Source organism: Carcharodon carcharias, chromosome 1 (assembly GCF_017639515.1).
Source record: "Carcharodon carcharias isolate sCarCar2 chromosome 1, sCarCar2.pri, whole genome shotgun sequence".
Classification (NCBI taxonomy): Eukaryota; Metazoa; Chordata; class Chondrichthyes; order Lamniformes; family Lamnidae; genus Carcharodon; species Carcharodon carcharias.
The window spans coordinates 224,412,264-224,438,772 of NC_054467.1; the positions used below are offsets into that span (position 1 = coordinate 224,412,264).

Here is a 26,509-nt window from a genome sequence, read left to right on the forward strand (position 1 = left end):
CATTGGCTTCATTCTCTTCTCTAGTGAAAGCAGATGAAAACTTCTTATTTAGTAACTTCAGCCATGCCCTTACCTTCCATAGACTGACCTGTCTCATTTCTATTTGGCTTAACCCTTCTCTTGTCTAACCATTTTACTATTTGTTTATCAGAGACTTTGTGCTCACTTTTATGTTGGCTGTTAATGTATTCTCATGCTCTTTTTGCTCCTCTTATTTCCTTTTTGACATCAAGGCTTTGGAGTGGGTGCAGGAGCAATTTGCTAGAATGGTACCTGGGATGCAGGATTACGTTGAGACTAGAAAAGCTGGGATTGTTCTTCTTAGAGCAGGGAAGGCCAAGAGAGATGCAAGAGATGTTTAAAATCATGAAGGGCTTTAATATAGAAAATAGGAAAAGATGTTTCTGGTAACAGAATGGTTGGCAACCAAAGAATGCAGATTTAAGGTAATTAGCAAAAGAGCTAGAGTCTTGAAATCGGGAATACATTAGCTGAAGCAGGTTCAGTAATCCCTTTCAAATGGGAATGGATAAATGTGAGAAAAATTGCAGGGCTATGGGGAAAGGGCAGAGGAATGGCACTAATTGGATAATTCTTAGAGCTTGCACAGGTACAATGGGCCTAATGACCCCCTAATATGTTCTATCATTCTATGATCCCTGTTACCACTTGGCTTTTTTTTGGCTGCTGCACAGGACTCAGTAGTGCCAAGTGAAGGGAATTTTGCATCACTGAAAATAAGCTCCACTGTAAATCATGTTAGAAAAGCATTAGCAACTTGAGTGGTAACACATTACAAATAAAATAACAGCCGTGTCAGAGTTATTTAGCTTGTGAGGTAGCAACACATGTAAACCATTCTTTTGGTGTAGTATTATATAGTGGACTTTTGTTGGTTGGTACAGTTTTTGAAATGTTCAGTTGAAGAAAGCAATGTGCCCTGTGACTGCATATCTGCGCCATCATGAAGAACTGCCTATTTTCAGCTTTAACATCGCCTGACTTTGCCCCTGCTTCTGCCCATTTGTTGCTGAAATCCTCATTTGTGCCTTTGTTAACTCCAGATTTGACAGTTCCAGTGTACTATTGGCTGGTCTGTTTCATTCTAAGCTCGAACCTTGGGTCATCCAAAACTCTGCTGTACTTGCTTTTACTCATGGTAAATCCCATTCCTCCATTACCTTTGGGCTTGCTAACTTCCCAGTCAAGCAACAGCTCAATTTTAAAATTCTCATCCTTGTTTTCAAATCCTCCATGGCCTCGCTCTTTCCCCTCGGCCTCGTCCCTAGCACCGCCTCCTCCCCAAATCTCTGCTCTAGCCCCAAATCTCTCCCAGACATCTGCACTCACCTAATCCTGGCCTCTTGAGCATCCCTAATTCTAATTGCGCTCAGCTACCTCTGCTCTAAGCTCTGGGTTCCCTCAAATCTGACTTTCCACCTCTCTTTCATCTTATAAGACACATTAAAGCCTATCTCTTTGACCAAGCTTTTTACCATCTGCTCTAAATCTCCTAATGTAGCTCAGTGTCATGCTGTATAATGCTCCTGTGAAGGGCCTTGGGACGTTTCACTGTTATAGATACAAGTAAATACAAGTTGCAACCTGCAATTTTAGATACTAATGAGAAAACCTATTTGTCTTTCAAGAGAAAATGCCAGATATGCTCAGTAGGTCAGGCAGCATCTGTGGAGAGAGAAACGAGGTTGACATTTCAGGTCGGTAACTTTTTGTAAGAACTGGAATATGTTACAGACGTAATAGGTTTTAAGGAAGCACAGAGGCAGGGAAGTTGGGGGGGAGGAAAGAACAAAAGGGGAAGATCTGTGATGAGGTGGAACACAGGTGTGAATTAATGACAAAAGGGATGGCAATGGGGCAATTAAATAAAAAGATTAGGCTAAAGTTGTAAATAACAACAGAATCATTCATCAGTACCCTGCTGTCTGTGGAGAAATGGAAATGCTGTTTTTGACCTGATTGGGCATTTTACAGTTTTTTGAACTTCAGCAATCGAGAGACGATGTGCTGTTCCATGAGCTTCTGTTGAGTTTCATTGGAACAGTGTAGGGGAGAGAGAAGTGGGAGTGGCTGGAAAATTAAACTGGCAATCGATGGAAGTTCAGGGCCACACTTGCAGGCAGCACAGGACTTCAGCAAAAGGATCACACTCTGCATTTGGTCTTTCCGGTGTAGAGGGATTTCTTTGTGAACAATGAATATAGTACACTAGCTTAAAAGAAGCACAAGTAAATCACTGTTTCACCTGGAAGGAATGTTTGTGGTCCTGAAAAGTGGGAAGGGAGGAAGTAAGCAGACGTCATCTATGCTTGCATGGGAATTTGCTGGGAAGAGTAGCAGGTGTTGGAGATGATGGAAGAAGGGAACAGCCCCAGGAATGCTGAAAGGGAAGCAAAAGATGTGTTTGGTGGCATTATGCTGCAGGTGATGGAAGTGGTGAAGGATGATGTGTTGAATATGGAGGCAGATGTATTGGAATGTTCGGACAAGTAGAAGCTTATGATGGTTGTGAGGCAGGGAAGAGTTGAGCAGGTATAGAAAATATGCTGGGACTCCATTGAGGCATGTCAACCACAGTGGAGCGGAATCCTTTGCGGGAATAGGAACATGTTTCTGAAGCATTGGTATGGAAAGCTGCATCATACTGAGGACCGGAAGGGAAAAGTTGGAAATAGACTGTATGAAGAAGAGAGTGGACTGGAGATTTGAAGCAAATTTGAAGTTTTCCACAGGGTGGGGCAGTAATGTGACTGGGCACATTATGACCTTCCATATTCAACATAGTGTTCAACAATTTCAGGTTATAATCATTGCTCCCATTTTTTTTTTTGAACAGCAGGCCCTGGTAATAATTCTGCTGTTGCCATTTATAGTTTCTTTCTTTTTATAACACGTTCCGTTAACATCCTGTTTTGCCATGCAGCATTGACCCTTTTCTCATTTAATCACTCCAGCCTTCCATCCTATCATAGACCACCCCTATTGTCCTCAACTGCCCCTTTTCCTGTTTCTGTTCTTGCTTAAAACCTGTTAACATCCATAACATTTTCTGTGATGAAAGACTGTTGATTTGAAATGTTAACGATTTCTCTCTCCACAGATACTGCCTGACCTGAGTATTTTCAGCATTTCCTGATTTATATTTCAGATTTCCAACATCTAGTGTTTGACCTTTACATTTGACTGTAGTAATGGCTTAAGCTGTTTTATCTTTAACTCTCTCCCGCAAGACAAAACAACTCCCTTTCTATGATCTTGCATTTAGCCATCACAAAGAAGTGTGCTGTCTTTGGCCTCCACTGTTTTTGTATTCAAGATCAACTATTATAACCAGGGAGAAAGATAAATATGAATACAACTCTGCATTTGAAAATAGTTTGTGTCTTGCTGAATTGGAGGTTTTGTCTACTGGTGGGCTAAAATGGATTATTTTATATTACTGAGTTATAATAAAGCAACAGGAAGTGAGCACTCTGTAGTCTGAGATATTGAGTGCTGTTTATACACCTCGAATGTAATTGAAACTCAAGCCTATGTTGTGTAACTGTTTGAATTGCTTGAATGAGCCTCAATGTGAACTGAAACATTTACTTGTTTCCCCTTTTTACTTTTCCATACTTAACACAAAATTGGAATATTAATGCTTGATGGTAATTTCATTGGATAGAGACCCTTTCCATCCACATTTCTTTTCATTGAAGACACCAACTCTTGCTGTTATTGATTTTAAATATGCTGGTAACTTTCTCATACCTCCCTCAAGTTGCCATTCTACCTGTATGATTGTTGATATTGTGTTGGGAGGGTTTTTGACTTGAGGACAGCTGTACCTAATCATGTTGTTCTCCTCTCTTGATATCCACACAAGTACTTCCTAGTGATCATGAGAAAGAACCTTGGCTAATTTTCTGTTTTTCCATGCCCACCCCTAGGTCTAATCTAATATCTCAACTGCTGCACTTGCTAAGATCCAAAATTTCACCTCTGACCAAAAATCAAACTTAGCACTTTTGGGTTTGTGTGCCTTGGTGATCCTTTTACATTGAACAGCATTGTCTGTTATGCCGTCAAACATAGCAGCTATTTTTGGCAAAAGAATCTGCAAACAGCAGTGAGATGAATGACTTTTAATGTGTTTTGGTCATCTTGGTTGAGAGAGAAATAGTGACATACTACAGGAGATGACTTGAGCCTTTCAAGCAGTCATAGTTTAACATCTTATCGAAAGTCTACTTCCCTGCAATGGTGCGACGCAGTCTTACTACAGTACTGGAATGTCATTCTTATGTGTTAAAGTCCTGGTGTGGAACTTGAATTTATAAACTTGTGATTTGAGAAGAGAGCAGTATTGACTCAGCCAAACTGTCACAAGGCCATTGAAGGAGTGGATGTAAAATGCGATCTTTGAGAGCTAACCTAGTTATATCAAATGTAGATTTCAATAAATTTATGTTGCTTGCTCTTGTCCTACATGGCTATGGCCCGAGTCTGGCAACAGTACTGTAGCATTAGAAATGCTGCTTTTTGCTTAGGTTATGACTTGAATATCTTGCCACCTACGAACATACATACAAATTGTGAGCAGGAGTAGGCCACTCGGCCCCTCTAGCCTGCTCTGGCGTTCAATAAGATCATGGCTGATTGGATTATAATCTCAACCCAAAATTCCTGCCTACCCCCGAGAACCTTTCACCCCCTTGTTAATGAAGAATCTAGCTAGCTGTGCCTTAAAAATCCTCAAAGACACTCTCTTCCTCAAAAGGTGGCAGAAGAAGAGTTCCAAAGACACTCTCCTCTGGGAGGAAAAAATATCACCTTAATTGTCTTAAATGAGTGACCCTTATTTTTAAAACTGAGAGTCCCTAGTTCTAGATTCTCCCACATCCTCTCCACATCCATAAAGATAAAAACAAAAAACTGCGGATGCTGGAAATACAAAACAAAAACAGAATTACCTGCACATCCATCCTGTCGAAACCCCTCAGGATCTTAAATGTTTCAGTCAAGTCACCTCTTAATCTTCTAAACTTGGGTGGATATAAGCCTAACCTGTCCAACCTTTCCTCATAGGACAACCCGACCATTCCTGGTATTAGTCTAGTAAACCTTCTCTGAACTGCTTCCAACGTATTTACATCTTTCCTTAAATAAGGAAACCAATATTGTACACAGTGCTCTTGATATGGTCTCACCAATGACCTGTACACTGAAACATAACCTGTCTACTTTTGTAATCAATCCCCCTCAAATAATGGCGTTCTATTAACTTTCCTAATTACTTGCTGTATCTGCTTACTAGCCTTTTGAGATTCATGCACTAGGGCACCCAAATTCCTCTGAATCTATGAGCTCTTACCATTTATATAATATGCTATTTTTTATTCTTCCTGCCAAAATGGGCAATTTCACATTTGCCCACATTATACTCCATTTGCCAGATCTTTGCCAACTCACTTACCTGAAAGGTCTTTAAGGTGCAGGGAAAATAGAAATTTAATAATTGTATCTGGTTGACACAATATGAATGCAAGAGATCAGGGTAAACAAATACTTACGTAATTGAAAATTAATAATTGAAAAAGATTGTAACCTCAACCATTTCCATTTTCTTAGACATGTTAATGAATCTTGGATATGCTAGGTCTGACTGATCACTTGCAACTAGTTATATTCTCTTTGGTCAGGTTAATATTGCTATAGCTAGTCTATTAAATAGGGTTGCAAATTGCAGGTAAAACTTTTAAGAAAATGAAATACCAAGAAGAAATATGAAGTCAATTAAAGCCAAAGATGAGATTTGAATTTAACTGGTACTAGGTTTTTGAAGAAAAACACTAGTATAATGACATCCAGGCTAATTTTACCCCTGAGAATATTCACACTGTCTGGGAAAAAACATGGACTTATGATTTGATATCTCCAGCACATGATGTTCTGAGAGTGTTCTGTGATTGCAGTAAAGTACTGTATATTGTGAGAAGTTGCTTCTCTCTCTTCCCCCACCCCTCCCCCCCTCCCCCAAATTCCCTGGCCACTTCACCTATACCAACAACCCACAAGATGGTAGCAAGTGGTCAGTTACTTAATTTTCTTTGGTAAATTATATGTTAAATCTGATTTATTTCAATAATAACCCTAATGCTATTAACTTGACAACTTGATATCCTGAGCATTCCACCTTATTTTATCTTCTTTCTATGCAGATCACTTGATGGCCGACTGCAGGTTTCACATCGCAAAGGTTTGCCTCATGTTATTTACTGTCGCTTGTGGCGATGGCCTGATCTTCACAGTCACCATGAGCTTCGAGCCATTGAAACTTGTGAATATGCTTTCAATCTCAAAAAGGATGAAGTGTGTGTTAATCCATACCACTATCAGAGGGTGGAGACACCAGGTGGGTGCAAGCTAATGCTAGGTTATACACATTAATTTTGAAAATTTGAATTTAATCTTATCCATTCTCCCAATTTTTATTCTTTGATGAGATCCATGTTGCTGGCAAGGCCAACATTTGTTCCTTGCACTTGAGCAGGTGGTGGGGAGCCTCCACCTTGAACCATTGCAGTCTATCTGGCGTAGGTACAGTGTTAGGAAGGAAATTCCAGGATTTTTACCCAGCGATATTGAAGGAATGATGACTTAAAATAGTGTGTGGCTTGGAGGAGAAATTGCAGGTGGTGGACCTCCCATGTGTCTGCTGCCCTTGTGCTTTTAGTTGGTAGAGGCCGTGGGTTTGGAAGATGCTGTCAAAGGAGCCTTAACGAGCTGCTGCAGCGCATCTTGTATATAGTACACACTTTTGCCACTCTGTGTCGGTGGTGGTGGTTGGGGGGGTGGGGTGGGGTGCGGGTGCGGTGATGAATGATGAAGGTGGTGGATGGGATGCCAAAGTCAAGTGGGTTGCTTTACCCTGGATGGTGTTGAGCTTCTTGAGTGTTGGAGCTGCACTCATCCAGGCAAGTGGTGAGTATTCCGTCAACCTCCTGACTTGTGCCTTGTGGACAGGCTTTGGGGAGTCAGAAGGTGAGTTACTGACCTCAGAATTCCCCTCTTACCTGCTCTTGTAGCGATGTATTTATATGGCTGTCCCAGGTGCATTTCTAGTCAATGATAACTCCCAGGATGTTGTTAGTGGGGGATTCAGGAATGATAATGTTGTTGAATATCAAAGGGCGATGGTTAGACTCTCTCTTGTTGGAGATGGTCATTGCCAGGCATTTCTGTAGTGTAAATGTTACTTGCCATTTATCAGCTGAATGTTATTCAGGTCTTGCTGCATATGGACATGGACTGCTTCAGTATCTGAAGAATTGCACTTGGTGCTGAACGTTGTGGAAGCATCTGTGAACATCCCCATTTCTGACCTTATGATGGAGGGAAGGTCATTGAAAAGGCTGAAGATGGTTGGGCCTATGACAACACCCTGATATCTTGCTGCCTGTGGACACAGACAGCTTCTCTACATAGCCAAGTGGTTTACATTGATTGTGAAACCCAATTGGGCAAACATAACTATTAAATAGGGGGCTTTTTAAACTAGTTTGTTAAAATGTGAGGATCAAGGATACTACGCTTTATGTGGAGCACTCCTTGAAATCCCTGGTGGAAAAGTTATGACAACTTCAACATTTCCATGCACTTTTAGGTTGCTAAAGGAGAATTTGCTGCAGTGTTGAAGATCTTTTCTCATTGAATGTGCCTGGACCATTTGTCTGTACATTCCACTACTGTAAGATGTAGCTGCAATCTGAGTGTTTGCATTTTGAAAACTTTTGCATTTGTGTGAAAACACATTCTTCCATGAGCTTTTAATGGAACGCAGAAGCCAATTTAAATACTGCATTTTGTGCATTAAGGAGTTCGTTGTGGCAGCCATGTGAATTGCCTCCAGTGTTCACTCTGCATCTGGAGTATTAGCATATGCTTGGCTTCTTGCAGCTTATTGCCACCTGCCAACTGGAGCCAACAATGTTGCCAGATAAGCCCCTTATGACATATAAGCCACAAGAAATAGTCAGTGAAGGCTAGTGATGTTCTGATACTGTTGACACCCACCAGATTAATGGCGCCTACTAGGTTAGACACCTTTCAGACCAGAGTAACCTTTAGCCTAGTCTAGAATCTTCACTCATTGCTTGGACTTGTAACATTGATTCATTTCTCAGAATCTTGTTACTGATGTAAGGGTGTCTTAAAGAGAGCAAGAATGCATTCAGACAGGCTTCCCATTAAAAAATGCTTATTTGTAAGTATTTAAATGAATAGTTTGGTTGCCTTTGGGGTTTTAATTTGCTGGTAATGAGCAGGATTCAGCATTATCTGTTTTTTAAGGTCCAGTGCATTTTGTTACATGCCTTTACATCTTGAAGATGAGACTCTTCCAAGCCTTCAGTGCATGCATTGAACCATTTAGAGCTGGTAGGTATTTCTAAGGCTAACTCTTAAGGTTTTCACAGGAATGGTGAAACTCCCAGTTATTCCTGAGTTGCAAGAATTTGAGGTGGAAGATTTCTAGGGATGTTTTTATATCATTAGTATAAATGTGAAGGATGGCTATATTTGTGCCCAGCATTATGCTGTAACTGTGGTGCCTTGCACAATTTGAAAAATGTTAAAGCCTCAGAACAGTTTTTTTCAGTGTATTTATGATATGCACTATTCATTTCAGTTTTGCCTCCAGTATTGGTGCCACGACACACAGAAATTCCAGCAGAGTTGCCCCCACTTGATGACTACACTCATTCCATCCCTGAAAACACTAATTTTCCAGCTGGAATAGAGCCACAGAGCAACTACATCCCAGGTAACAAACATCTGTAACCGGCAGTGGAATTAATTGTTTATCTGTTTTAGCAATCTTGCTTCAGCATAACAGGGGGAAAAAAGGTCAAAGCTAGCACAAAATATTGTATCACAGCAATCCAGTTATTGGAATTTGTAAATTCTGTTCTATAAAATTATATTGGTATTTGTCCATAGTATATTATTCATTAGGCAGTTGATATGGCTTTAGAAAGAACAGGTCTCTCAAAAATGAATAATGTTACTGATAAAATAGATGGATCCAAATTGATTTTAAACAACAGAAAACAGGTGGTGAGGTGTTTAACAGGGTTGTACTTTTATTCTTTTGTTCACTGTCCAAAAGCGTTAGGGATGCGGATGTGAATCATGTTATAAAATTTGATCTTTGTCAAATGATGCGATTATGCCCCTAATAGAGGCGAGATAGAAAATACTAAACAAGGAGAAGTTATCTACTTGTGGTATATGAGAAGAAGTGCCAGATGATATATTGTTAGTAAATTGGATTTTATACTGAATGGATGGGTTTCTGTTGATGTGAAGGAGAAAATAGAAGATTTGGATGAGACTGAGGCATTGTTGGACCAGAGTTGTCACCCAATGAACTTATCATGTAGGCCTAATGCGCAATGCTGTGCTTGACACCGAAAATGTTCCTCTAAATTTGCAATGAACTAGCGTGTAAAGAATAATAAAATGGTTACAGCACAGAAGGATGCCATTTGACCCATCATGTCCATGCCAATTCTCTGCAAGAGCAGTTCAACTAGTTATGCTCATTAGTCCTTTCCCCTCAGCCCTGCATATCTTTCTCTCTCTGGTTGCTTATCTAATTCCCCTTGAAAGCCAAGATTGAATTCACTTCCACAACACTCTAGCAATGCATTCCTGATTATAATCAGTCACTGGGTTTGGTGGGGGGGAAAACCGTTTTCCTCATGTCACCATTGGTTCTTTTGCTAATCACCTTACATCGGTGGCCTCTGGTTCTTGCCCCTTTTGCCATTGGGAGCAGTTTATCTCTCTATTCTGTTTAGACCCCTCATAATTTTGAATGCCATTATCTGAACCTTCTCTAAGGAGAACAACTGCACATCCTTCAATTTATCAACTTAACTGAAGTCCTTTATCCCTGGAACCATTCTCCTGAATCTTTTGTGCACCTTCTCGAAAGGCTTCACGTCCTTCCTGAATTGCAGTGCCCAGAATTGGACAAAGTATTCCAATTGATGCCAAAGCAGCATTTTAGAAACGTTCTTCATAACTTCCTTGCTTTTGTACTCCATCTCGTGCACCCCTATAACTACTATCTCAACCTGCCCTCTCTCGCCTTCATTGACATGTGTACATGTACCCCAGGCTTATCTGTTCCTGGGTCTGTTTTAGAATTGCACTCTTAAGTTTATATTTCCTCAACTTGCTCTTCCTACCAAAATGTATCACCTAGCACCCCCTCTGTATTAAATTTCATTTGCTACGTGTTGCCCATTCTGCTGTCCTGTCTGTTGCCTTAAAAACTATTACTATACTCAATACTCACAATACTTCCATTTTTTTTAAAACCGCAAACAAGTTAGTTAAACACTATTTGCCTTTGACAATTTCGTGTTGGCTTTCCTGACTTGAATCATATTTGTCCAATTTGACCTGTTAATTTTGCCTTGGATTATCTTTTCTCAAAGCTTTGCCACCACCAAAGTTAAACTGACTGGGTTGCAGTTACTGAGTGTGTCCTTGTACTTTTTTTGTTTTGAACAATAACGTAACATTTGCAGTTCTGAAGTCCTCTGGCACCACCCCATGTGTCTAAGGAGGATTGAAAGATTGTGTCCAGCATTTCTGGAATTTCCACCTTTACGTCCCTCAGCATTTTTTGATGTATCTCCTCTGATCCTGGTGACTTTTCAACTTTAAGTGTAGCCAGCCTCTCTGATTCCTTACCATCTCTCTCTCTCTCTCTCTCTCTCCCTCCTCTCTCTCTTTCTCTCTCTCTCTCTCCCCCCACCCCCAAAACCCCCATAGTGTTCTTTCACAGGATATGGGCATTGGTGGCTAGGCTAGCATTTGTTGCCCATCCTAACTGCCATGAGGTGGTGGCAGTGAGCCACCGCCTTGAACCACAGAAGTCCATATGGCGTAGGTACACCCACGGTGCTGTTAGGGAGGGAGTTCCAGGATTTTGACCCAATTTTGGAACAACTTTGACAGCAGCTGTTGGCAATCTCTGCAGAGACCCATAACCTTAAAAAAAATCAAACTTCCAGTTGACCTTACAAAATTTCCTGTGTTAAAACTTCTACTGTAAAAAATGAATAAAAAGGCACTATTGATTAAACACTACTTTTTGTAAGCAATTTATACTTAATTGTTGGAAAGTGATATTCCCCTTGTATACCTATCACCCCAAGTGCAGCTAAGAGTCTTACAAAGAAGGCACTAACAGGCCTGCTGAGTGCAAAAGCTGTAGAATTACTACAGAGTAATGCACTAAACTGACAAGTAAAAAGTTTTGTTTCACCTTGGACTATGATTGGTTGGTGGGTTGATTTGCTCCTTTTTTAGCAAACAATCCATTCTTATTTCCAGCTTCCAATGGGTTCCTGTATCCCTGTTTTGCCAAGTAGTAACTTAAGTGACCATCTCGAGGTGCTTTCCTCAGTTTCCAGAAAGTTTCTTAAATCCACCACCAGCAGTGAAGCCTGTCCCGATGAATCATCATCCCCCTGGCCATGCCAGAACAAATCTCCTGTAGTTTGTAGAAGGCTACAAGATGGGTCTCTTTGAACAGAGACCATCTCCCTCCTGTGTGGTAACTTTAAAATGTCAAGCAGCTTTTTCTCTCTGTTGACCACATAGAACTTTCTCTTTGTCTATGATATTTGTTAATTTTTAGGGAATCCTGAAATCTGATTTCAAAATGGCCTCCTCTACCCTATTTCCCATGGCAATATGAAACACAACTATGTATCTAGGTAGAAATGCTCACCATCTATCCTTGACTTCAACTTCCTCTCACCTTGGAATTAAGTGGATAATTTACAGTACAACTGTTTACAAACTGATACCTGCAACACCCTCCTGGGGCTTAGGTGACTTGGGGCCTACCCTTGGTAAACTCAGACTGCTGCCATTGTCTCCAAGCATAAATACCTTGCACCTTCTCAGTAAAATGATCTAAACCTTCCTTTGATCTCTAATAATTAAATCGCTTGGGTTGACTGCAGAACAGGTCACATGACCCCTTCATTTACCCTAAATTTAAAGGTACAGTCCCAAAATATCTATAAACCTCACAATCGTAACAAAACGAAGATAGAGAAGTTCATTTGGTAGCTTTGCCATGCTGTCTACCATCATGCATAAATCCCCTTTTTGGGCTCTAATCAGCATTAATCTTCCCGTTACAGCCCATTTGCAATTTATATACCCATAGAAAACTTTTGTGTTCTCTTTTATTTTGACTGCCAGTCTCTTCTCGTACTGTCTCTCTTTCTTGTTTATTTTTCACGTCTCTGAACTTTCTATATTCAGCAGGTCCTTACTTGTATTATCAACCTGATGTTTGTTGTGCACTTCATTTTACTCTATCTCTTCCCATCATCCAAGGAGCTCTCACTTTGTTTGTCTTCCTTCACACCTCATGTGAATGTACCTCCACTATAGCCAAACCATCTCTTTAAAGGCAGCCCATTGTTACGTCAGTTTTACTTGCCAATCTTTTTCAAATTCTTGAATAAATCAATTTTACCTCAGAGCTGTTCTTACCGCACTGATATTAGCTGCCTCCAGTTAAGTATTTTTTTGCTCTAGTTTTCTCCTTTATCCTTTTCCATGGCTCATCTAAACTGCTTGACACTAGCATAGTCCCACAAAACATTTGTGGTCAAATTAGGACATTTAAGCAAATTCTAGCATCTCATCTCCTGTCCTTCCTGCCCATCCCACCCACCCTTCATGCACACAATATCTAGCCTTGCATGGAGCTAGTGAGACACATGCCAGTCCTTCATGTGCCTCATGCCTCTGCATCTGCTAAGCACCACCCAGCCAATCAACTCACCAACCAATCATAACAGTGCGAGCTGAAACAAAGTTTTCACCTTTATTAGTTTAATGCATTAGTAATCTGTAGTAATTCTTTGCACTCAACTGGCCTATTAGTGCCACCTTTATAGGATTCTTAGCTGTGCGAGAGTACTTGTAATAAGAAAAGGCCATTAATCCCCTTAGTTACTGACTCCCTAAAGACGAAGATTTGTCTTTAATGTTTCAGAGCACCTTGAATAATTTGTTTTACTCGGTACACTCAGTACCCAAATGTTATAATGACGTTTTAAAATATCTAATTAAAAGCTTTATATTACTCTTTTAATCATTGTTTCCTAAATGTTCTCTTATTGACACTTGATCCACTTAACCCACCTCAGTCCCCAGAATCAGCAATGACCCCTTCCTCATTTGACTGGAAATATAGTCATTTGGAAAATTCTCCTGAACACACTTCAGAAACTCTTTCCCTCTTTCTCTGCCCTTTACATTATTACTATCCCAGTCTGTTTCAGGATATCACTTCTTGCATATTGCTAATTTTTTTAATTCAATCACGGGGCGTGAGTTTTGCTGGCTCGGCCAGCAGTTATTGCCCAACCCTAGTTGCACTAGTTCTTGTATATCTGGGAAATTTGCCTGCAGATTTGCTTTTCTCAATTCCCCTGACAATGATACCTCTATTGTTTCTTAACTCTAAAGATTTTGGCACCTCCAGGATATCCTCCCCTCCACTATAATTTTTTTTATTCAGTCATGGGATGTGGGCTTCTGGCTGAGCCTCCATTTTTATTGCCTATCCCTAATTGCCCTTGAGAAGGTGGTGGTGTGCTGCCTCCTTGAACCTCTGCAGCCCATATGGTGTAGGTACATCCACAATGCTGTTAGGGTGGGAGTTCCAGGATTTTGACGCAGTGACAGTGAAGGATCGGCAATATATTTCCACGTATGGGCGGTGAGTGACTTGGAGGGGAACTTGCAAGTGATGGTGTTCCCATCTATCTGCTGCCCTTGCCCTTCTAGATGGTTGTGGTCGTGGGTTTGGAAGATGCTGTTGAAGGAGTCTTGGTGAATTCCTGCAATGCATCTTGTACATGGGACACACTGCTGCTACTGTGTGTCGGTGGTGGAGGGAGTGAATGTTTGTGGATATGCCACTCAAATGGGCTGCTTTGTCCTGAACGGTGTCAAGCTTCTAGAGTGTTGTGGGAGCTGCACTCATCCAGGCAAATGGGGAGTATTCCATCACACTCTTGACTTGTAGATAGTGGACAGGCTTAGGGGAGTCGGGAGGTGGGCTACCCATCGCACAATTCCTAGCCTCTGACCTGCTCTTGTAGCCACAGTATTTATATGGCTAGTCCAATTCAGTTTTGGGTCAATGGTAAGCCCCAAGGGTGTTGATAGTGGGGGATTCAGTGATAGTAATGCCATTGGACATCATGGGGTGATGGTTGGATTCGCTCTTGTTGGAGATGGTCATTGCCTGACACTAGTGTGGCGCAAATGTACCTTGCCACTTGTCAGCCCAAGCCCGATATTGTCCAGGTCTTGCTGCATTTGAACATGGACTGTTTCAGTAACTGAGGAGTCGCAAATGGTGCTGAACATTGTGCAATCATCAGCGAACATCCCCACTTCTGACCCTATGATGGAAGGAAGGTCATTGATGAAACAGCTGAAGATGGTTGAGCCAAGGACACTACCCTGAGGAACTCATGCAGTGATGTCCTGGAACTGAGTTGACTGACCTCCAATAACCACAAACCATTTTCTTTTGTGTTAGGTATGACTCCAACCAGCAGAGAGTTTTCCCCCTGATTCCCATTGACTCCAGTTTTGCTCCGGCTCCTTGATGCCACACGGTCATATGCTACCTTGACGTCAAGGGCAGTTACTCGTTACGCCTCGGGAGTTCAGCTCTTTTTTGTCCATGTTTGAACCAGGGCTGTAACGAGGTCAGGAGCTGAGTGGCCCTGGCAGAACCCAAACTGGGTGTCAGTGAGCAGATTATTGCTGAGCAAGTGCCACTTGATAGCACTGTTAGTTGATGGCCCTTTCCATTACTTTACTGATGATGGAGAGTAGACTGATGGGGTGGTAATTAGTCGGGTTGGATTTGTCCTGCTTTTTGTGTACAAGACATACCTGTGCAATTTTCCACATAGCCGGGTAGGTGCCAGTGTTGTAGTTGTACTGGAACAGCTAGGCTAGGGGCACGGCAAGTTCTGGAGCACAAGTCTTCAGTACTATTGCCGGAATATTGTCAGGGCCATAGCCTTTGCAGTGTCCAGTGCAGTCAGCCGTTTCTTGATATCACATGGAATGAATCAAATTAGCTGACGACAGGCATCTCTGATGCTGGGGATCTCTGGAGGAGGCCAACTATTTTCCTTAAGGCTGCTACCCTTCCTCCTCTATCCTTCTGAACACTACCCTGTATATTTCATCTTTAGTACCCAGTCCTAGCTTTTTGAGTCATTCCTGTTTAAATCCAGTTAATATAGAAAACAAATTAAATAAACATCAGAAATACTGGTGAAAATGCAGTTGTAAATTGACCCTATTACTGCAAGTGGATTTGATCACTTCAGCAATAACTTGGCTTTATGGCTAGGATGACATCTGTCTCATTTTAATAGAAACACCACCACCTGGCTATATCAGTGAAGATGGGGAGACGAGTGATCAACAAATGAACCAAAGTATGGATACAGGTGAGTTTTTTTTGAAGGGCGTGTGGTATATTGGTGAATTTACATTGAATCATGGAACTTTTAAATGGTTTGCTGTTGGAATAGGATTTTGTATTTAAGAGGAAGCTAGAGACTGATGTTTTACTGTTGACTTTAAAGAAAATGTTTTGACTAATTCAATAACTTATTTGGCGCTCTGAAAGCAAGATTAGCTTCATGTGACATTAAATGGCACAGATTTTTTTGCTAACATAAAATTTATACTGAATTTGAAGGAACTTCAACCTATAAATTATACATTTAGAATGAACGTTTTTTTGTTTGCTTCAGAGTGAATGCAAAAGAGGAGCTTATAGTACAAACTGAGGAAAATTTAGCTTAAAATCCTCAAATGCAATCTATAATGAATAGCAATGCAATACATTAATTGTATATTCTGTGCAATTGCTTTTTTTAAATAAATAAGTCACTTATTTATTTCTTTAGGGTCTCCTGCAGAAATGTCACCAAGTACCTTGTCGCCAGTCAATCATAGCTTGGGTAAGTGGACATTCTTTAAAAAACGCTTTGTATTAAAAAGAGTTATTAACTTAGTTTTTTTTTTTACTTGTTCTTGGGTTAGGAGCATTGCTGGCAAAACCGGCACTTATTGAGCATTCCTAATTGCCCATGGAAGTAGGTGAACTGCCTGCTTGAACTGCTATTGTCCATGTGTTGTAAGTATCCCTACCGTGCTATTAAAGGAGGGAGTTCCAGGATATTGACCGAGTAGCAATAAAGGAATAGCGATGTAAGTTCCAAGTCAGGATGGTGCGAGACCTGGACAGCAATTGCAGATGATGGTGTTCCCATGTGTCTGCTGCTGATGGTCTTTCTGGATGGTAGAAGTCACGTGATTGGAAGGTGCTTTTGAATGAGTCTTTGTAAGTTGTTGCACTGCATCTTGTAGATGGTACATCCTGCTGCCACTTTACGTTGGTGGTGGAAGAGTGAATGTTTAATGTGATGAATGGGGCCAGTCAAGCAGGCTGCTTTGCCCTGAATGGTATTGAACTTCTTTGGTATTGTTGGAGCTGCACTCATCCAGGCAAGCAGAGAGTATTCAATCGCACTCATGACTTGTAGATGGTTGACAGGTTTTGGGGAGCCTGAAGGTTACTCACTGCAGAAATGCCAGCCTCTGCTCTGTTTTTTTTGACACAATATTAATATGGCTGATCCAGTTCACTTTCTGGTCAGTGGTAATTCCCAGGTTATTGATTGTGGGATTTCAGTGATGATTGTTGTTGAACAAGGGGAAATGGTTGGATTATCTCTTATTGGAGATGGTAATTGCCTGGCACTTGTGTGGCACAAATGTCAATTGTTATGTATCAGCCCATGCCTGGATGTTGTCCAGGTCTTGCTGCATGTGGGCAGTACCTGTTCAGTTACAAATAGTATTGAACGCTGTGCAATCATCAGCAAACTCCGCTACTTCTGACCTTATGATGTGGGGAAGGTCACTGAAGCAGCTGAAGATGGTTGGGCCTAGGACACTACTGTGGCACTCCTGCAGTGATCTCCTGGGACTGAGATAATGGCTCCCAACAATCACAACCAGCTTACTTTGCGCTTTGTATGATTCTAGCCAGTGGAGAATTTTCCCTCTGTGATTCCCTTTAACTTCAGTTTTGTTGGACTCCTTGACGCCACATTGGGTCAAATGTTGACTCCTTGACGCCACATTGGGTCAAATGTTGACTCCTTGACGCCACATTGGGTCAAATGTTGACTCCTTGACGCCACATTGGGTCAAATGTTGACTCCTTGACGCCACATTGGGTCAAATGTTGACTTGGATGTTAAGAGCAGTCACACCCCCTTTACCAGAGGTTAAAATACATCCACATCTTGGTCAACGTGTAACTGCTTGGGTTGTAATTATTTGAACCACTAATTATGTAATTATGTGAAGTCTTTGTCACGAAAATGAATGATCAATGAAAAGGAGAGATTGATGAAACCTGACTGAGGCTCTGAAGAAGTCATATGGACACGGTGTTAACTGTTTCTCACTCCACAGATGCTGCCAGATCTGCTGAGTTTTTCCAGAATTTTCTGTTTTTATTTGATTGGTGAAACTTCAGTCTCAAATACTACAACGTATTCATTGGCATATGATATTATCCAGAAATAATCTATTTTCAATAAATGTAAGATCTTTAAGGTCCAATTAGCAACACAAGTTTTGGTTCAAAAATAAGCTCAATATATTGCATCTCCGTTGTATAGCATCTTTGAACTCCTAGAAAATTCTTGCTTCTGTGCGAGGTCTATCATTCTATACTCATGACGACTGCATAGATTCTTTGGTGGCGTTGCCTGGCTGTAGAAGACCACAAGTTGTAGCTGGTTTAAGAAAAAGAGCTGTCCTGCTAAAATTTAGCCTTTGGAGAGCTTCAGTGGTGTAAATTGGTGTGCCTATATACCGTACCCAACCTGATCTCTTGGAGATCAACCTCCCTCGTGGGAGGGAATTTTGGAATATATTTAAAGATGAAATTATAAAATATCCATTTAGATAAACAGAAAATATTAAACGTTTCCAATGCAGAGGATTCAGAAAGGGCAGCTATGCTTCATCAACCTAATGGAGTTCTTTTGACATTATTAATGTGATGGAAATGCACTATGTGTTGAATGTGGATTTTAGGCAAGCTCCAACAAGGTAGCAAGTGATATAGATTAATAGGTATGAAAAATAGGGGGCATTTAAAAGAAATTGTTTCTTTGTTTCTAACTAGTTTTTAAACCCATAGATAACCTGGCATATGCAATTTCTGAGGCTAATTAGAAGTGCTTCACACAGTTCTGTTCGAGGGTCCCTCTTCGCTGTTGCATCATGAATTTGGATATTGGATGCGAGGGAGTGGCCCAAATTTGCAAGTGCTCGTAAAATAGGGGCATTTATAAATAATTGAGAGCAAAAGGAAACAGTATTTTTCTAAAATGGAGAAATGGACAAAGCAGTTGCAGGTGGAATTCAATGCCAATAATTGTTTTTTTTTGCTTAAAGATTAATTTTACATTGGAGAAAGGCTAGGTGATGTGGAAGCGAAAAAGACAGGTCATAAAAACAGCATCTCATGGAAAAGTTCTGTTTGTTATACGTAGGTTTGTGTACAAATTTTGTCCTTTATGATCCATTTATCATTCGATAGGCACTTACTTCCAAGTCAAGTTAAGCTCGCTCTCGTTCCCATTCGGAACTTTAATTTAGGTCAGTTTACCCACCATTCAAATTTCTTCTGCTTGATATTAATTGAAAAGTGAAGCGATAGATTAGTCTTGAATGATTAGTGAACTGTAGAAGCAACAAAGAACTTGCATTTATATGGTGCTTTTCACAACTGTAGGATGAATCTAAATTTGCTTCACAGCCAGTGAAGTACTATTGAAGTTTAGTTAACAGTTGTAATGGAGCAGAATGTTGAAGCAAGTTTGTGCATTGCACAATGGAGATAAATAGCCAATCTGATTTGGTGTTTTAAGAGGCAAGCATTGGCCAGGACACTGGGAGAATTGCCTGTTCTTCAAATAATGCCACGAACATTCAAGGCCACCTCAAAGGACAGTTGGGACCTTAGTTTTACATCTCAACAAAACGATGGCACCTTAGACAAATGACCAACACTCCTTTAGTATTGCACTGAAGTGTCTGCCCAGATTATATGCTGAAGTCTTGAGAGTGGTTTTGAACTTGTGCACTCCTGACTCAGGTGAGCGTGCTACCTCTAAGCAAATCTGACATGGTGGATGATTCCCTTCATTTAGGCTATTCAGCTCAGCTGATTTTCAATTCACCTGTACATATGTGGGTCAACTGTTGGCCCCTACTTTGATCACCTGAAAGCACTAGATTTAAAGTACCATTTAGCACATCTTATCACTACTTGGTTGGCATCTGTAACCTTTGTTAATATTTTGTAACAATGTTTTATGACAGTCAATTAACCTGGTTGCAGTGGCATGTTGGTATGTATGAGTGTGTCCTGTTTGCTAGTTAGATTCATTTGGTTTTGCTTTAAGACAGATGCTGCCTTTTACTGAACAGCTGCAATCCTATCCAAGCAGATAGATAAATGTAGTATGACAGGACTTGCCTATAATGTATGAAAAAAAAAAATTTGCGTCTGCATGTATTTGTTGTCTGCGCTGCATGGTTTGTTGACATTTTTGTGTCTCATTCTGTCCAATTTTTCTGATTTCACAATTTTCTAATGTTTCATTTGGAACTTGTCACATTGTAATTATACATTCTGACCATGGTCGCATATGAATCAAATCCCTCAAGTACCTCTGTCCTCAGTCACCAAGTTGTTTTTCTTGAGCTAAGGCTTGAGGTAAGTAGCTTTGTTTTAAAAAAAATCAAAAGTAGAAGTAAGATATATTTTACAAATAGTCAATTGGTTGTATAGAACTTGGGAGTATTGCTGAAAAAGGAGACCATGCTGTCTAAACTTTTCATCTTGGACTCATCAGGTCAGATTCGCAAGAATACCAAATCTAAAGGGAACAGCAGTTTATACTGCATGAGGACTGTGTGCTGATTGGCTGGCAAGAGGACTCTAATTGATAGAGGCATTATCATGGAGAATGTACCAGGGAACGGTTAACTGCCAAGCTTTTGTTTAAATTCAAACCAGGCAGGCTGACTCTGGTCAAGGCATTGCCATGGGGAATGAACCAGGGAACAGCTGTCCCTCAAGCTTTTGCTTAGTTGAAAAAGGTGCAAAGCATGGATATGCTCTTTGTTTGCAAAGGACAGGGCTCTGTGTAGAATATATGTAGCTTCTAGCAAATGTAAGTGAACCATACTGCAAGTCTGACTATCTTAAATTGGTTGTCAGTGCAATTCTTAGCGCAGTCAGGATTGTTTGCAAGTGTTGACCAATCGCATAATTGCATCTAACATTGGACACTATTGAATTTTGCAAGCACAGGCTGTTCGAATACGGTCAGTACTTTGCCTGTTGCGAACAGCTGAAGAATTGCGCTGTTTAATTCGATCCTTCATTTGTTTGAACATGCAGCCTATGTACCTGGCATCACACTGGCACTGAAATTCATGTACCACATCACTCATTTGTCGAGGCAGAATTTTTTTTTGTTTTAGCTTTATGGCAATGTCCTGATATTGGAGAATACCACTTGTGTTGCTACTGCACAATAGCAGTGTGAAACAGCTGGCTTCACCTGTTGCTCAAATTTTTGAAGCATCTGGCCCTTCCAGGGTAATTTGAGATAGACTGGACACTTTTCAGGACCAGAAGTGACATGCCTTTTCAAATAAGTGTTTTTACTAAATGTTTCTGTATATATTGTCCCCTATTGTCTGCCTTAATGCCCAAGCTCTAGTGTGAGTGCTGTTATATTTTGGATTAGAACTGTCAAAAAAGACACTTCACAGCATGGGCTTTATTGACGAGATAAAGATTCATCAGTACAACGGACAGTCTGTTTACAGATTGACACTATCTTCAACAGATGAAAAAGAACAGACCATACTTTACTGATCCAAGAGTTAAGAAATGTCTGTTAACCAAACCAATTCTATCTTGCATGCATGCTTCTAGAGATGTGTTAATCAGGGATGTGCTCAAAACTGTACCTAAGGCCTTAGGCACATGTGATACAGGGTCATTTAATGGGTACATGTGCCAAAGTTAAAAGCAATTCCATATGAGAAACTATTGAGTAAATAATATACCTTTTCTATAATTTGGTTAATGAGCAAATATATATCTACCTACAGTTAACAAAATCAGTACAATTTTATCCTGTTATCTTATCAAACAGAACTTCCTGCAGTTAATTACAGTTCAGTAAAGTAACTTTCTGACCATAAACAGTTAATTATTCAACCAAGTGAATTTTCGGATCAGAACCCTCATTTTAATTCCATATTGTTTCAGTATATTGAATATATAGTCTAGTGTTATTTGTACATTTTAGTACGTGAATTCTATATTCCAAGTTTTGGGACATTTGGAAGTGGGAACTGACCCAGTGATAATGCTGAAAAGAAAATGTATATACACAAGATCTGGAGAGCAACTTTGTTTCAAGCTTAGAAATGTGGAAAGTATTGTTGATTCTCAGCAGATAGCCTTGTTGCTTTTTACGTTGTTTGCAGGCTCCTGACTTTTATCAATCTCGATTCTTGTCTCCAAACCATTACAGTGTGGTCCACATTAATTCTAAATTATAACTGCATGCTTGTAACCCTTACCCATGCTTTTATGACCTCATCAATGTTTTCCTGTCTAGCCACCTGTCTTTCAATCACATAAACTTGAACCCTTCCATCACTCCATAACTTGATCTATCTAGTCCCCTGATCTCCAACACTAATTTAAGATTGTGAACTGTTCAAATCCTTACTGATACTGCCTCTCCCTTTATCTATATCTTTCTCAAACTCACCATGAACTCTTGCATTGCTCCAAATCTAGTTTCTTGTATACCCCATGCTCCCTTTGCCCCATCATTGGCAACAATGCATTCAGCAAGCCTTTAATCACCGCATCTATTATTGCCTCCATTGGCTGTCAATTATTTGACTGATTATGCTCCTATCAAGTGCCTTTGGATATTTTCCTATATTAAAGATGCTATATAAATGCAAGTTATTGTCATGGTCGGTTAGCTCAGTTGGCTGGACAGCTGGTTTGTGATGGAGTGACACCAACAGTGCGGGTTTTATTCCCCATACCTGCTGAGGTCATCCCTGAAGACCTTGCCTTCTCAACCACATTTGTGCAATGCAAGAGCCGGACAATGGCCACCTCCAACAAGAGAGAATATAGTCGGCCGGGAAGTGTTGGTGTCCAAAGGGACCTGGATGTCCTCGTTCATGAGTCAATAAAAGCTAGCATTCAGTTGCAACAATCAATAAGGAAGGCAAATGGCATGTTGGCTTTCATCGCAAGGCGATTTGAGCACAGAAGTAGAGAGATGTCTTGCTGCAGTTGTTTCAAACCTTGGTGAGACCGCACCTGGAGTGTTGCGTACAGTTTTGGTCTCCATATCTAAGGAAGGATGTACTTGCCATAGAGGGAGTGCATTGGAAGTTCACCAGATGAATCCCTGGGATGTCAGGATTGTCCTATAATGAGAGGTTGAGGAAACTGGGCCTGTATTCTCGAGTTTAGATGAATGAGGGGCGATCTTATTGAAATTTATAAAATTCTTACAAGGAGTGACAGGGTGGATGTAGGTAGAATGTTTCCCTGACTGGTGAGTCTAGAACCAGGAGACATAGTTTCAGAATAAGGGATAGGCTATTTAAGGCTAAGATGAGGAATTTCTTCACTGAGTGGTGAAGCTTTGGAATTCTCTACCCCAGTGGGCTGCGGAAGCTCAATCAGTGAGCATGTTTAAAACAAATCAATAGATTTTTGGAGACGAATGACATCAAGGGATATGGATATACTGTGGGAAAGTGGTATTGAGATAGACGATGATCTAATTGAATGGAAGAGCAAGCTGGATGGGCTGAATGGCCTACTCCTGTTCCTATAATCATCTTCCCTTGACATTCAACGGAACTATCATTAGTCGCTTGATTGTACTAAGCTTAAAGTATTGCAGAAAAAAGGCATGTTATTGAAGCTTTTTTTCTTGCAGTCACCAGGACAGACAAAAGAGTGCCAAATCTCAAAGGTGGCGATGGTTTTTGTACTGCATGGGAAGAGAGTGCTAATTGTTTGGCAAGGATAACTGCAGGATACCTCTGAGGCATTCCCATGGACAGTGCACCAGGGACCAGTTACCTGCCAAGCTTTTGTTTAAATTCAAACCAGGCAAGTTGACTCTGGTTCAGACATTTCCATGGGGAATGAACCAGGGAATGAATGGCTGTCCCTCAAGCTTTTGTGCAGCTGAAAAAGGCACAATGCTTTTGTTTGCAAAGGACAGAGCCCCGTGACTGCTGCCCAAAGGAACAACAGCATCCTGTTGGTGGAGAATATGGCTAGCTTTCCCTGTGGCTCAAAATTTGATACACCTTGCCCTTCCAGAGTAATCTGAAGTAGACTGGCACTTTTCAGAACTGAAAGTGGTGACCTTAGGCCCATTCATGAGTGTGCGTGATATACAGCGAGCAATGATCTGATCAGGGTAGCCATTATCCTGCAGGATAGCTTTGATGTGCCCCCATTTCAGCATTAAGCTTACATAGTGATCACATGGCTCGGGCCCTATTTACGAGGTTGCCAATAAGGCCAATCTTATAGTATGTGGAACTGTAGGAGTTGCAAGCGTATATTGACCAGTGAGGGTGGGCTTGCGGTAGACAATCTTAAAGAACCATCTACCCAGGTTATTGTCAACCTCATAAATGGGACCAGAGCCATTTGCTCACCATGCAAGCTTAATGCCATCAAGCCAAGCAGTTGTTCGGCCTACCACACAAGTGAGTAATATGGTATATGGATTTCAGTGCAGGTGTAATACCAGGTTTGTAGGTCATATGTCCCAGTGGTGAATCGTATCAAATATTATGTCCCTCTGGTTATTCACAACAGGAAAGTACTGACTGTACTCAACCAGCCCATGCTGGCAAAACTTAAAACTGTGTCCAACCTTAGATGTGATTCCATGATTGGACAGCATTTACTAAATAATCCCGATTATCAAGAATTGCATTTAACCAATTTCCGATTTCCAAGCTCCGTGTGGCTCACTTACACTAGAGACCACATGCATTCACACATTACTAGAATTGACAAATAAACAAAATTATTGGAACTAAAAGCTGATGAGCTCTGATGGACTTCTTCCTAGGGCCTTAAAAAAAGTGGCTGCTGAGATAGATACATTGGTTTTAGTTTTCCAAAATTCCCTAGATTCTGCAAAGGTCCGATCAGATTGGAAAATAGTGAAGGTGGCTCCTCCGTTCAAGAAAGGAAGGAGAAGGAAAGTAGGAAACTAAGGCCAGTTAGCTTAACATCTAATGCTAGAATTTATTATTAAGGAGGTTATAGTGGACACTTAGAAAATCTCAATGCAATCAAGTAGAGTCAACATGGTTTAGTGAAAAGAAATAGTGTTTAACTAACTTATTGGAGTTCTTTGAGGAAGTAACATGTAATGTGGATAATGGGGAACTTGCAGATGTGCTGTACTTGGATTTCCAGAAGGCATTTGACAAGGTGCCACATCAAAGGATCTATATGAAATGGTGCTCATGGTATAAGGGGTAACATAATAGCGTGGATAGAGGATTGATTGGCTAACAGCAAGCTGCGAGTCAGGATAAGTTGGGTTCTCAAGGTGTGACCAATGGACTGCCACAGGGGTCAGTGCAGGAGCCTCAAGTATTTACAATTTATATCAGTAACATAGATGAAGGGACCAAATGTATGGTTGTTAAATTTGCTGATGCACAGGATACACAAAAAAGTAAGTTGTGAAGAGAACCTAAGGAGTCTGTAAAGGGGCATATGTTGAGTGGGCAAAAAACTTGGTAGGTGGAGTGTAATATGGGAAAATGTGAACTTGTCTACTTTGGCAGGGGAAATAGAAAAGCAGCATATTATGGGGCCTCCCATTTGTGACATGAGAAGAAACTTTTTCTGAGGGTCATGGGTCTTTGGAACTCTTCCCTAGAGAGCTGTGGAGGCAGAGCCATTGAATAATTTTAAGGCAGAGGTAGGTAGATTCTGGACTAACGAGAGCCAAAGGTTATTGGGGGTAGGTGGAACGTGGAGAATGAGAATACCACCAGCTGTAAGTTCTCCAAGCCACACACCATTCTGATTGGAGCGATATCGCCATTGCAATTCCTTCATGGTCACTGGCTCAAAATCCTGGAACTCCTTTCCTAAACAGCACTGTAGATGGGCTCCAGCAGTTCAAAGTGACTCATCACTCTTTTTTTTTTGGAGGACAATTAAGGATGGATAATAAATGCTTACCCAGTCGGTAATGCTCAAGTCTCATGAAAGAATTGTTTTAAAAATGATCATATCACAACACGAGCCCAACAGGAAGAATGTTCAATCCCACTCAGTTTCCTTAATCCAGGTGGATGTTCTTTGAAGATCCGTTCTTTTAGCTTAGTTACTCTTTTTTTTAAAAAAAAGTGAGCGCACGTCAAATCACTGAAGAATTGGACAATGTTCCCCTAAGTGTGTGGCTGCACAGCAAACCAAAAGTCCTGGCGCAAGATGCGCAAAAGCCATCCATTGAAGTATCTTGCGAAGAAAAAATAAATAAATTTGGGCCAGTGCATTTAAACAAATCTGCTGTGCACTACACAAAATAATAGAGGATATGTTGGCAGGAACCAGATGATTGACACCGTGTGTCTGTTATCTACTTGTAATATAATGACAAATTGTCTTTGGGGTCTTATGACCTAAAATGGGCCCACTGAGTGATTGGTGTGTTAGACAATTAGATGTTTCATGTTGTGCAAAACTTTCTTGGTAATGAATATTCAAGTCCTTTTTGACAGACTAGAGAACAAAGCCCATTTGTTGCCTGTTAAGTTACCCAAATCTGCGGGGTTCGAGATGGCTTACTTCATGGCACAGTGGACACCCAACAGTCATAATTGGACTGCAGATCTTTTACTAGAGTGACACCAGAGTGTGGGGTTCAAGTAGGCCTGCTTATTTGAGCAGATCATGAACCACAATTCAGCTACAGCTTAAAATCTGTACTTATCCAGCAGCAATCTTCAGCTGCTTGTGAAATACTCCCCCACATACATTTGATGTTCTTTCCTGAGCTTGTAATGCTGGAATATGCATTTGATGTCTCAACCGACTCCACCCCCACTACAAAAGAACTGATATTTATAAACTCCTATTGTCTAGGTGCTCGGAAGAAACCTAGGCAGTATTTCATGGATTTGATTCTAGATTCCACATTTGGTCCAGTTTGTT

General features: G+C 40.8%; 1 protein-coding gene across 2 annotated transcripts in view; it reads left to right on the top strand.

Annotated features, from left to right (window-relative positions):
- Positions 1 to 26,509, top strand: part of smad2 (SMAD family member 2) — a 141,434-nt gene that overhangs the window by 68,747 nt on the left and 46,178 nt on the right. For both annotated transcript variants that reach the window (XM_041187112.1, XM_041187113.1), the window contains 4 exons: positions 6,225 to 6,418; positions 8,693 to 8,827; positions 15,519 to 15,593; positions 16,059 to 16,112. In XM_041187112.1, the coding sequence (XP_041043046.1) occupies positions 6,225 to 6,418; positions 8,693 to 8,827; positions 15,519 to 15,593; positions 16,059 to 16,112 (458 nt within the window). The remainder of the gene's footprint in view (positions 1 to 6,224; positions 6,419 to 8,692; positions 8,828 to 15,518; positions 15,594 to 16,058; positions 16,113 to 26,509) is intronic.